The following is a 13860-nucleotide window of genomic DNA, read 5'->3' as shown; positions in this document are numbered from 1 at the left end:
GAAATATTCTGTCCAAGGGGGAGATTTTAGGGTCGGAAATGGTGTACAGCCTAAAATGAAGTGTTTGGAAGTCTTTGGAAGTGGGAGTGTCTAAAAATAAAGTTTTCTCTGTTTAACTCTTTCATCTCTTTTGGGACTCTGAGTACCCAAAGAAGCATATGAATATTCTACGAAAAACAATGTTTTTTTTTTTAATTATTCAGAATTTATAAAAATCCGATTCTTTTGGATGATTACAAACTATAAGGATGTCCAAATGTAAGATATTTTTTGTAGGACCTCAATTAATTCCTGAGCTTAGATATTTTTGATTAAAAAATGGTGAAATTGGCTTGCAGCATATGCTGCGGTCCGGAAAGAGTTAATTCCGAATTTTGCAGACTATACGCTACCTTTAGCTCAGATTTTTAATTCGAGTGGTAGTATTATTTGAAAAAAAGTTTGTTGACATTTTACTTTACAATGAGATACAATGATAATGAAATGACTGGGAAACCTATACAGATATTGTAGTGAGACTACTGCCACGCTGGACAACGGGCTTGAAACCTTTGGAGACTGTAGAGAGGCATGAAAGAGATTGTCTTGGGATTATCGCCCTCTAGGATAGGTTCGAACTAAACCCTGACCTGTTGCCAGTCCAGGTTAAACGGGCAGACCGAGAATGGGTTCCCTAATGGTTCCCGTCTTTAGAAGCCAATATTGAGAAAGGAATTGGCTGGGTTGTCGATTTTGATCAGATAGTAGATACTGAATTAATGCTCTTATTGATGATATAAAAATTAAGAAATCCCCTTTTTTTTATTTTGGTGGTTGCGATATATACTGGTCCGAACTTAAAATTGCGAAAAAGAGTTGTTTAAGGGCTAGATTGGTTGATACCCAACTGCGAAAAGCCTTATGCCAATCTGGTGGATAGATTAAGTGTTGCAATATCAAGGTTAGAACGTTTAGCTAGAGCCTTGTATCGAAAGACAAGTGTGTGATCTCTGATGAACGATATGCAAATTAGTATTGTTATAGTCCCTTGCAACTAGAATTAGGTCAACAATTTCTTCCAAAAAGTAAATCTAACTCGGAGTACAAGAAAGAGTAAAATCCAAACTACAAAATACTTTCCAGTGGTAGCGATTTCCCTCCTGATATTTTGGGATAAAGTACCTTTTCTGGATCAGATTTGCGACAGGTGTTGTTGAGAAATGATCTAATACAGCAACAACGGAAAAGGTCTTGAAAAAAAATAGCCAGTGTTGATTGCAAATTTTATGGAATTCTTGGGCTTTTACAATGCCATCAAATAAGCACAGTGATTAATTCATTAGATTCAATGCGCTTATTTTTTTTTTAATGAAAAACGTCCAATTTCGAACGAAAGAAAGGGCATAAGCTTGCAGTGCAAGTCGACAGCACTAAATCATGCGTCGAACAATAGGCACTGCCAAAATTTCAGAAGTTGCAATGGAAAATTCTCCAGAACCTAGAATATCTTTCAGGACCCTTCAGACTATCATTTGCTTCAATCTTGAAGACTCCTTGAAAGCTGTCTAAAACCAGAAAGACTCTCCAAGACAGTTTCAATAAATTAGAAACAACAATACATTTTTTTTTAGAGACTCTTTTCCAAAAGTAGCTCCACTAGTGTTTTAGAAAATCCATAAGAAATTCTGTTGGTTATAAAACACAGATAATATTAAAATATCGTTTTCCTAATTAGATTTTTTCATAATTATTAAATAAATTATTGATTCGTAAGTATGAGAAGTGCATGGGAGTGCTGGAAGTATTGCAGCTTTTTCAGGAGTCTTCCGAAATATTGGAAGTGCGAATGGGTCTTCCATACAAATAGTGGAAGTGTCTGGAAGTGGTGTACACATTTTCATCCTAATATCTCTCCCTTGATTCTGTTATATTCATGATTAAATATTTCCGGACCGCAGCATATCGTCGGTTGCCTCAGCAACTCTGCTAACTGCATCTGCTTTGTGTCTGCATTCATTGCAAACGCCGCGCAGCGAAGCGTTGCTTACAACGAATGCTGACACAAAGCAAATGCAGTTAGCACAGTTGCTGAGGCAACCGACGATATGCTGCAAGCCAATTTCACCATTTTGTAATCAAAAATATCTAAACTCGGGAATTAATTGAGGTTCTACAAAAAATATCTTACATTTGGACTTCCTTATAGTTTGTAATCATCCACAAGAATCGGATTTTTATCAATTCTGAATAATTAAAATTCATTGTTCTTCACAAAATATTCATATGCTACTTTTTTGGGTACTCAGTAGAGTCCCAAAAGAGACGAAAGAGTTAAAGATATCCATCCATCTTGCTTTGTAATTCATTTTGCAAAAATTAATTTCTTATGCAATGAAAAAATCCGGGAAAATAATATTTCAAAATCTTGCTATAACGGACTTACTCGTTCAGTTCAACCGTATATCAAACGCAATATCAACGTATCAGCGTATTTCGGTGCTGAGTATATAGATGTCACAGCTTTATATGAAAGATTCTGTAAAACTTAACGAAACTTTTTCTCCCAGCAACGGAATTGTGGTTAGGGAATTCCGGGGATTCCCCAATATTTTTTTAGATTTGCCCTGTGCAATTTTTCTAAGTGATAAGCACGTACTTGCAGAATATCTAATTGTGTTTCATCAGAAAGTCGATTGTTAAATTTTCAGTGCAGGGTAGTGTCGTTTTTAGTGTCTCATTTCACTTTAATCAGTGTGGTCGATCGTGAAAAAATTTGATTTACCTCTTGCTTTCCTAACATTGGATTAAACCAAAAGTATTAAAATGACTGAACAAAAAACAAGCAAGCTTGATACAAAATTAGGTAAGAGCAATTTTATAAATTGAGATTTGAAATAAAATTTTTCCAATAATTTTCTAGTTGACCTATATATTCCTTTTTGATTTGCAGAAATAGTTGAGGCAATCTTGGCTAAGCTATACATCAATGGGAGTGTAAAGGAAGGACGGCTCCAAAAAAAAGTTTTATATAAGATGACCAATGATTATATACGTATTAAGAAGATTGCGCATTTTACGCACAAAGATGTTCGTATGCGGATTCCACGAATCTATGTATTTTCTACTATATTTCTTTTTAATGAATAATTGTTAATTTTATAGATGTCTGGGGCAATGTTACAACATGGTTTTTGCTACTACATGGAAAAAGAACAGGCTCACAAGTCCAAATTTTTCAATGTCAACACTGCTGCTATTGGAAAACTGGCAGAAAAGTATCCACGTAATAATTTTCTGGATGAGTCACCAGAAGTGAGCGAAGGAGAAAATTGCGAAGAATTTGATTTTACTGTAAAATATGTTCTGACCACCGAGCTAAAGCAAAATCAGACTTTTGTATTCTCTGATAAAAGTTGCATAGTCTGCATGGAAACTTTTGACGATCAAAGGATGTTTGAATGTCATATGAAGAGGCACGGAAAGGAATTCCTTGTTAGGAAAACACATAACTCGTAAGAAAATAGCATAATTTATATAATTTATTTGATTATCTTATCTCATAAATACATATCTAATTTTCTTTGTTAAAGGTGGCCACAAATGATAAACCTGAAGGCAGTTTTTCAGCAAGAAGAGGGAAAATTCGTATTCGAGATTAAGTCTCATGAAGATGACGAAGACGAAGAGATTACCATTACTCGAATCTTTTTGGTTCTTTCTGAGGATAATGATTTTCACGAAGTGAAAATTTACCCACAAGGTGTGCATTTTATTGTTTTTTTTTTTTTAAATAACTGATTATAATGATTACTCATTCTCTTATCATAGGAAATTCTGTGAAATTTGATATACACTGTGATATATTTTCAACTGAGAATCATCCTTATTCGATTCTGGTATTATTCACCCTTAACAGGACGATATCACTTGTGACACAGTATCATTTTAAGGTAAGGCATGGACCAGGAGTGAATTCCGAAATTCATGAGTTATTCACGTGAGAAATTCAGAGGTCTTAGAACGCTTTTTCTGAGTATACACGGTAAAGTTTTCACACAAAATGTCATATGAAATACTCAAGGGATCTTATAAAATTCTTATGATAGTAATTGATATGATTAATAATAATAAGTTTTTTGAAATACTTACAAAAGGGAATCTCATATCGGAGAATTTTTTAACGAGTTATTCACGTGAGAAATTCACGGCTCTGACATCATCTTTAGTAAGCGGTTTATGAAATTTTCGCAAGAACTATCATGTCGCTCCTTGGAAATTACAAAGGACCAACTCATTTTAGGCTAGTTTTCAGGAGCCAGCATGAAAGATTCAACTTTCTGTAAATAATTATATCAATTGTACGACTAAACAAAAACAATTTATGTCTTTATTATTTGTATGAGCATTTATATAAACATCGAATCATATATATTTTTTCCTTTAAAAATATGTTTTTTTTATGATTTAGCTCCTTGTCACTCTAATTTAGGCGTAAATTTTTCTGAAATTAGAATGACAAGGGGTCCAACTTGCTTGAGTTATGCCCTAGACACACTTACGACTTAAGCCGAGAGACGACTTAGTAGAAAATTATGGAAATGCACTTTAACTTAACCGCTATTTCTAATATAATTACGGTATTTATTAAAGTCTTTTTATTATATTTTTATTATATTTATTAAAGTATTTTTCTGAGTGCATTAAAATCTCAAAATCGCCAGAAAGTGAGTTGGCTCCTTGTATAATTTTAAAAGGAGCGATGTGAATTCTGAGGTGATGTATAAATGATTCACATGCCACTTTTTGTGAAAGCTTCACGAAATACTCTTCCAATAAGCTTTACCAAACGAATATAATATATTATGTATTGACGGTTCCGTTCTGAACCATTCTATCGCCGTGAGATATAAAATAGGCAATTGGTTAGAAAGATTATAATCGATCCGGAACACCTTTTAGTTAGATCAGAAAAATTTCATGAAATCAAAATTGATATCCCTTTTTTCTCAAACGTTTTGTATATGCCATATCTCATTCTTTCGCACTTCAAATTCGATTGAGCTAAATTTTAATTTGTTATGATGTTTAAAAGAAGAAGAGTGCGAAAGACTGAGATAAACATATGCAATAGGTTTGAGAAAGTAAGATGTGCGAATTTCGACTTTATGAAATTTTCGTGATCTAAAAGGTGTGCCGGAGTGAATTCAAATTGTCAGAAAATTTTTACATTATGTATCAAAGATCCCTGAACTTCAGATTTAAACCAGATTTATAGGAAATCTGTGTTTTCTTTCTTTTTATGAATCTTTGCTATCTCTAAATTGATCTAGAAGATTTTATTTAGAAAATGTTCTCGTTTCTTTTTTCTCCTTTAAGCTGAATAAATTACTGTGCTCCAATGACATTGATGATGATGCAATAAAGGAAAGGAATAAGTCGAACATTCCTAAGCACATTAAGTAAGTCTTTTGAGGCTTTTGCCTTTTTAGATTTTAGGTTTAATTATTTGGCTTAAGTTATATAATTTCGTAAAATGAAGGTTTATGAGAAGTTATTGTTAACCAATGGAGTTAAAAAAACCTTCAGTCTTTTCAGTCAGATAAAAGACAATATATCCACTAATAATTATTCTTGCAGGAGAATGGTTTTTGAGCAATTGCCCTCATACTATCCGTCCAAAGAGATGAAGTCGTTGAGTAAGAAGAAATTCGCTGAAAATAATTTGACGCAAGTAGAAAAATCTTTGCTAAGTGTAATTAGGTATATATATGATGTTCTTGAGATTATAAATAAGATTTTAATATCATGCTAAAAATGCTTTTACAATTTTATTTATTCACAAAGTGATTTATTGAAAGATGGCATAAGACAAAAGACTTATGTATCATTCTGGAAGACTCTTATCGAGATGGAGGATTGTGCAGCAGAAGAACAGTATGCAAAAATCACTAAAACGCACCAAAAGCTAAAATTTAGCCAGGGTTTCTATATCCTTTCTATTCCAAATTTGTCTGAGTTAACTCCTGCAATTGTGGAATGGACCAAAATAACAATTGCCCCCTCTGACCAGCCCAAGAAAAAAGTCATCGGACGGGTATATCAAGTCAGGAAAAATGATGTTGTGCTAGATATTGAGGAGCATTTGAACTTGAAAGCATTGTACAATGTTCGTTTTCTTACAAATCGTTTGACGATTCAATTGGAGAGGGAGGCACTTCAGTACGTAGCATTACATAAAATTTCATCCTTCTTCTTCCCTGCCATTCTGCCGAACCATCATTTTGAGCAATATGAGTAAGTTATGTGGTTTCAGGTCAGGAAAGTAATGTAAATAATCACATGGTTTATAATATTTTAGGTTTGAATGGATCAATGAGAGTGTGAAGACGAATCCTGAGCAACAAAGTGCTATTATCAATATAGTTGGCAAAGCATCCTTTCCAGCACCTTACATCTTGATGGGACCTCCAGGCACAGGAAAAACTACCACAATTGTCGAGGCAATTTGTCAAATCTTGCGACAAAACCCTTACACTAATATCCTCGTATCAGCAAGTTCTAATTATGCTTGCAATGTTATTACTCATCGACTTCTAAAGCATCTGCCTGAGACCTCGATATTTCGGATGTTTGCAGGATCTAAAGAGGCAGAATTTGACTCTATTGATCATGAGTTGGTGAAAATCTCAAATTTAAGATTCGGCAGCCACTATTATCCACATTTGGACGAATTAACTCAATACAATGTTGTCCTCACAACACTTTCTGTCGCTGGAAGGTAAGAAAATTTTTAACTCCTTAAATTCTGTAGAGCCTACTAAAAAAAGTTTTTGTTCTTTGTCACTATTCCTTGAATAAATAAGCACAAATTATAGTTGAGATTCTTTACAATCTCAGCTTCTTATAAATAATTTGAGGTGAAATCTCGATGAAAAAATTAAAAATAAAAATAAGAATTTATGAGCACGATGCTTTTACCATGAGATAAATTGATAAAAACTATTCCAATTTAATGCAAAATGAATTTTCGGCGTTCAACATCACTGAGAGAAATGCGAAAAAGCTAAAATAACATTCCGGAAATATTAATTTTACCTTGCAGTATTGATCCAAAATCGGTGTAAATATTACCCTTTTCAGGTGTATTATGGGTTAAAATTACCCTTTTTCATGTTAATTTTACCCTTAAAAAGGTGTAAAATTAACATTAAAAAATGTTGATATATTTTTACACGTAAAAAGTGTTAACGTTCTTTTTTCCTCAGTGATTGCATTCAAAAGTTTAAGCATTTCTCGAACTGTTTATTGTTTCGAGAAATTAGCACTCAATTCGCACCTTGCTTGAGCCAAGTGAGACATTTGCGGTATTACTTGTGCAATATAGGGAAGGATGGGGTAGTATCACTTCTAAATTTCAAATTAAATTTTGAGGTCGTTTTATATAAAAATGGTAAAATGAATATAATTTACAGGGGGTTCTGGGAATATGCATATCAGAACTATGCATGATGGGATTATGTAAATACACTTATGCACCTTTGCCTAATATTACGAGCTTATATTTGTGACAACATTTTTTAAATATCCATGAAATGCAGTCCAATATTGAAAATTTAACTGCAGTTAATATTACAGTCTAGAATTTGTTCTAAACTTTTAGAGAATGTAAAAGGAGAAATGGGAAAAATCAATAGTTAACCCTCTAACGTTTCGGAGTCACTTCAGAGTAGCATCACAAAAATTGCATTTTCTGCGACAATAATGGTTTTATTGATTTAAAATTTCTATAGTGTCCCCGGTTATAGTCTTACTGACATCTTCTGAAGGTTTAAACTTATTTCGATTCTTCGTTTAGGTGCTATCCACAGTTTTGTGTAGCAGGTCAGAGAAAAAGTGGGAAAAAATTTTTGTTCAAAAAATTTCATTTCCAATTTCAAGAAAAATACCGGTTTAATGTAATCTGACTAAAATAAATTTATTTTTTATTCAAAGATAATGTCGTTTAACTTTGTAAATTTTAATTAAGAAAATTGAAATAAAATTAAAATGTGAATTTTAGGAGCGGAAAGAGTTTCAAATTTTTTTTTTAATATTTTCACATTTTGCGCCTAAACTAAAAGAGATAATGAAAAACGGATGGTATTTTTGAGTTCATTGAATCATATTTAGTCTAGAAAAAAATATCTCACTACTTTTTGCCATATTAAAGAAACAGACGTTAGAGGGTTAATTCTGTTATGCCATTTTTTTGCTTAAAAAAGTTTAACATTGAAAAACCGGTAGGAGTGATATTACGTCATTGGCGTATATGAACAAAATGTTTATTTAAACAATACCTAAAACATATTTAAAAATAAAAGAGATCTTTTAAGTCGTTTTGTATGTATACCAAAAGCATTTGTTTATAGAAAAGAACTATAGGAGTGGGTGAAAAATGATAGTTATTAATTCAATTTATCGTTTGCTTTAATTTCTCAGCTTTCCTTTGAGTCGGGAATGTAATTTTGTTCATCAATACGTATTGTATTCAATTTAAATTTCAATTTATTAAAAACAACAGCTTTTGAACATAGGCTCTTGAAGCAGCCCTAAAATATAAATATACAATCATAAAGTCAGAAATCTATAATTTGCGCCCACCGGCGTCTGATCCTAGAGTTTACGTTATGATTAATGATCCTAGAGTTTACACATAGGTGGATCCTACCCCCTGGCAAAAGGATTTTTTTTTTATATGGAGGTGTTTGAAGCCATGTCATAAATTGCTTCCAAACTCAGCTTACACTTCGAGTTACAAAAAGCTTTTTACAGTAGACTCTCACTCAATCGGCTCTTTTTCAATCGGGCGTCAAATTTTGTTGACAATTTTCACGCTTAATTATGAAGCTAATTCGCTCAAATTCGCTGTAGTTCTTCCTATTTTGTCGTGATTCTTTATAATTGAGCGTTTTTTGTGGAATTTACAAAGGCTTTGACGCCCAAATCTATAGATAAACCGGATGACAATTCGCCCCATATTCCCGATTGAGAGAGAGTCTACTGTAGATGGAAATATAGAATATTTATCCCTCTTTATGAGGCACAGAGTCCTGTGTCAATTGTGACATATATCGTGTAACGGTCACGAGTGCTGAAAAATTTCCATACGAATATGTATGTGAATGTGAGAAAGTGGCTTCAACTTTGAAGGCCACTTTCCAGGGTGTAGGGTGGATCCTTCGAATAATACAAGTTGCTATCTTTCATCCTTAACTCTTTCGTCTTTTTTGGGACTCTGAGTACCCAAAGCAGCATATGAATATTCAGTGAAAAACAGTGTTTTTTTTTTTAATTATTCAGAACTGAGAAAAATTCAATTCTTTTGAATGATTACAAACTATAAGGATGTCCAAATGTAAGATATTTTTTGTAGGACCTCAATTAATTCCTGAACTTAGATATTTTTGATTAAAAAATGCTGCAAGCCAATTTCACAATTTTTAATCAAAAATATCTAAGCTCAAGAATTAATTGAGGTCCTACAAAACATATCTTACATTTGGACATCCTTATAGTTTGTAATCATCCACAAGAATCGGATTTTTATCAGTTCTGAATAATTAAAAAACATTGTTTTTCATAGAAAATGCATATGCTTCTTTGGGTACTACAGTCCCAAAAGAGACGAAAGAGTTAAACATCTAAATCAGATTGAAAATAATATACGGAAAATGAGAAATTTTTAAGACGTGTTCCTCCACTTACTATAGTGACGGACCGCAATATTAGCACTGAACTTTAACAATAGTTCATACAAGAGATATCTTCTATAAGTATACAAAACATTTACCATAAGACTGTTTTAAAAGTGCGACTTTTTTTTGATATGGAGGGAGTATTAATTTATTATCTAAAAATGTTATAGTTTAGAAAGTGATACGTGAAACTATCCTACCTCTCTCTCCTACAGGCATATTGCAAAAATTACTCTCACAGGCAAATATTGGAACAAAAATTGAATGTTCTGAAAACATTTAGATAAATCACATTTATCATTTCGTCTCATACAAATCAAAATGCAAGATAACCACCTTAGCAGAAATTTTTGTTAGGACTGAGGACAAAAATATTGAATTGCAGATTTGCTCAGGCTAAGATAAGCTGTGCGTACTTTTCGTATGTATTCATTGATGAGTCTGGCAGCAGCACAGAACCATCAACATTAGTTCCTATTGCTGGTGTTATATCATCTAAAAATAACATTCATGGTCAGATAATCCTAGCAGGTGATCCAAAGCAGCTTGGACCAATTGTGATATCCGATACAGCTATGCCACATTTGGGTGGGTAATCACGTCTTTTTATTTAATTAAAGGATTAAATAAGATAATTTTATTTAAGGTGTATCCCTACTTGAGCGTCTTATTGACACCGGGATTTACGCTAGGGATCCAAATACGAGGAAGTACAATCCTCGTGCAATAACCAAACTGATTCGGAATTTTCGGTCACATCCTAAAATTCTAGAATTCCCAAATAAAAAATTCTATTCTGGCGAACTTTTGGCTAAAGGAAGTCCGGATGTGACACATTGGGCTTGTAACTGGAAATATCTACCCAACCAATCAATACCTATTTTGTTTGAGCATGTTTTTGGTGAATCGGAGCAAGATGATAATTCTTCCAGTTGGTACAATAAGCGTGAAGTCAAACGTGTTATTTTCTACATAAGAAAGATCATGAGAGAAAGGAAAGCATTTGGCAGAGAGATTGAGCAAAAGGATATTGGAGTAATTACTCCATATAAAAAACAATGCCAAAAGATAATGATTGAATGTAAAAGGAAGAATTGGGTGGATATTGATGTGGGTTCTGTGGAGAAATTCCAGGGTCAAGAGAAACCTGTTATAATTCTCTCGACTGTTCGATCATTGACACGTGGTGTGGGCTTTTTGAATAATCCCAAACGTCTCAATGTTGCTCTCACACGAGCACAAGCTCTTCTCATAGTTATAGGAAACGTTGATACCCTTCAAATGGATCCTATGTGGAACGAATTTATTGGTTTTTGCAAAAACAATAAACTTATGAAGCAGATTGAGGAGGAGAATGAAGCTGTTAAAGTTAAGGGTCAAGTCGGCAAAGCCCGGCGTGCTAAGAAAGCAAAGACTCCTGATAAGGTAATGCAACCATCGAAACAAATGAAAGATTTACCATTTTTGCCAGATGTACCTAAAGATACTACCCGTCAGAGTAGTGAATCTGACAACTTTATAAATGTTAGGCACAATTTGGTGCCTCACTCTATCAATTTGACCAATATGAATTCTGTTGGAGAATTGAGAGGAGTACCTTCTATTGAGAGGCCTTCATCATTGTCTAGAAGTCCCATGGGAAGCAGTTCACATGGAAATGACTCTGCTACTACTTTTAGGCCCTCTGTTACCCGTCAGAGTAATGGTTCTGGCAATCTTAAAAATGATATGCACAATGTGCTGCCTCTCTCTGAGAGGAATTCTAAAGAAGTGCCTATGGCAAGTTCCACTGAGAGGACTACCCCGCTATTTTCTGGGAATTCCATGGAAAGTGTTGCAAATAGGAATTCCGATTTTCCTACTACACTCAGGTTCATTAGACCTGATGGATTCAATCCTAGTTACGGATCTAATATAAGTTCGAGATATGTCTCAAATGCAGCATATCGTTCTCAAAGTAACCCAACAATCCACCGTAAGCTCAAAAAGGAATCTACTTGTGTAATAATGTAGTTCATGATCTTTTTGTACTTACAAATTCAAAAGTAAAGCGTGAAATCGAGTGAATTTCCCCATGGAAGAATGACTCTCAAATTTTAGTCACAGTAGATAAAAATAACCTAAGGCAGATTTGGAAAGGTCATTTTATTGTGATTCTTTTAAACCATTTCTTTGCTTTATTCCGATGGCTGGTTAGTAAACTCGCGAACCTTCTTCTTAATTCCCCTCATCAGGTTTTTGACAATCATCAAATGAGGTTTAGCTATATGGCTTAACTCTATTTTTTTATCAATTGCGAATTTTTGGAAAAAATTAACTTAGGATTGGATTATTAAGGACAAATGACCTATTAGGCTTTCAAAAAGCAATAAAATTACTCGCAATTTAAGATTTTGAGACATTCGGGAACTGGGCTAAACCTTAGCGTAGTGGCTTAATGCTAGATCTGGCCAAAACAATGGTGGAACATCATGGCTTCGATAGAGCGGCAGAAGACGTTTCGAGACATTCTTCGATGTAAATCTCTTTGTTCATGATCCCAGTCATGAAAAATTCTTGACTTCAAAGACCACACGAGCAAATTGCCATCCATACCAAGTACTTTTTTCGGGAACTTGGTGTAGTTCTTATATCGATACTTGATGTGTACACGTACACCTGTGCGAGTCTTTGCCGTAGTATTGTTGTCCAGGCAATTGGTGGAAGTCGACTTTCACGATAGTTTCGTTGTCCATTAAAACACATCTTTCAAAACCTTTAAGAAGGTGATCATTCAGCTTTATGGACCTTGTTTTGGCGGACTGTCGTTGCTTATCTGTACGATGAGGTGCAGGTTGGGCTTTATAAGTCACTAAATGACTAAATTATTCTTCTTCTTAATTTTATGAACTATAGTATAGGTAATGTGAAATACCCGTCTTTTTGGCCACATCTCGGAGGGTAGAGAAGGGTTCCTCTTAAAGTACCCCAGCACCCTTTTCCTCATGTCGCGGTCTTGAATTCCAGGGGCTTCCAACCACCAGCTTGCTTTCGGGCAATCGTCTTTGTATCCTTGAATCGCAATACTACCTTTCGGACTGTTGAGCGCGACTTTGTGGTGAGTTTTCCTATTTCCGCATAAGTCGCATTTGGATTTTGTAGGTAAATGTCAACTATCTGTTGTCGGATTCTCTCCATCTTCTTGAGATATCTCAACCAAAAGTCAATATTTTTAAACGAGAGTGGTATCAAAATAAAACTAATGAAATGCACTAAAAATGACAACTGATAAACAAAAAGTAAACAATAATTGAAACTATCAAAATCATATCAAGTATTGGGAAAATTCAAATGATTCCACGCTTTAAGTTTAGGCGTCTATCATTAAAAATAAGCAAAAAACAAGTTAAAATGAATTTGTTATTCATCTATGAAAAAAATTAAATGTGTGATGGTTAATTTGAATTAAAATGATAAAAGTTCTATATTTACACATATTACATATTTTTATTATTCAACATGTTAATGTATCTTGGAAAGTTTAATAAAGTTGGTGTTGGATTAAATTAAAGTCATGTTAAATATTTTATTGCTCAGGAATTTATTTATTTTCTCTCAATGTGTGTATTTTTTATAATATCGTCCTTTGTAACAGTAATTACTGTAGATGTATAGATGGATTTCGCGATGTCTCGCAGTATCATTATCATTACATTTTCTGTCGTTATTTTCTGGCCAGCACTTACTGATTGTTTTTTTTTCACATAAGTGGTGAGGATGATGGGTAATTTTATTTTATATAACTTTACAAAACAGAACAAAAAGATTTGATTTTAATTGATTTTTTTTTTTCAAATTTAGTTATATACTTAGTCTCCAAAACATGTTTAAATATATGTTAAAATAATAGACGTTGTTGCTCATTAACTTGGAAATTTAATTCTAATGAAAATGATGTTAAAATTTCTTATTAATTTCCCTTTCTTGTTGCCTAATAAATATTTTTTTAAATCAAATTATCGTTCTTAAAATATAGTTAACTCTTATTATTTGTGGCTATTAAAGTAGAATGATTACAGTGGATTTGTGGTAAAGTTGTTGAAAGTGTGACCCTACAATTGGGAGTAATTTGCCAAGTTCCCCTACAACTACTATGTGCAAGAAATTG

The 13860-nt window shown here is 33.5% G+C and overlaps 1 protein-coding gene across 1 annotated transcript; it reads left to right on the top strand.

Moving 5' to 3' along the window:
* The first annotated feature begins 2547 nt into the window (after positions 1-2547).
* LOC129802284 (putative helicase MOV-10) lies at positions 2548-13263 on the top strand. Its single transcript, XM_055848002.1, has 11 exons — positions 2548-2842; positions 2930-3066; positions 3142-3491; positions 3570-3739; positions 3808-3929; positions 5356-5438; positions 5617-5739; positions 5824-6273; positions 6338-6757; positions 10099-10301; positions 10360-13263. The coding sequence occupies exons 1-11, from the start codon at positions 2803-2805 to the stop codon at positions 11724-11726; spliced, it is 3465 nt and encodes a 1154-aa protein (XP_055703977.1). The 5' UTR covers positions 2548-2802; the 3' UTR covers positions 11727-13263.
* Positions 13264-13860: the final 597 nt, after the last annotated feature.

This window comes from Phlebotomus papatasi, chromosome 1 (assembly GCF_024763615.1).
Source record: "Phlebotomus papatasi isolate M1 chromosome 1, Ppap_2.1, whole genome shotgun sequence".
Lineage (NCBI taxonomy): Eukaryota > Metazoa > Arthropoda > Insecta > Diptera > Psychodidae > Phlebotomus > Phlebotomus papatasi.
Note: the sequence above shows the minus strand (reverse complement) of the source record. Positions and strands in the feature narration are given on the sequence as shown.

Excerpts from the sequence above, each read along its gene's own strand:
- LOC129802284 (XM_055848002.1), top strand. The coding sequence starts at position 2,803 with ATGACTGAACAAAAAACAAGCAAGCTTGATACAAAATTAG. Across the intron at positions 3,492-3,569 it reads GTTAGGAAAACACATAACTC|GTGGCCACAAATGATAAACC; the intron begins GTAAGAAAATAG and ends TCTTTGTTAAAG. Across the intron at positions 6,758-10,098 it reads ACACTTTCTGTCGCTGGAAG|ATTTGCTCAGGCTAAGATAA; the intron begins GTAAGAAAATTT and ends ATTGAATTGCAG.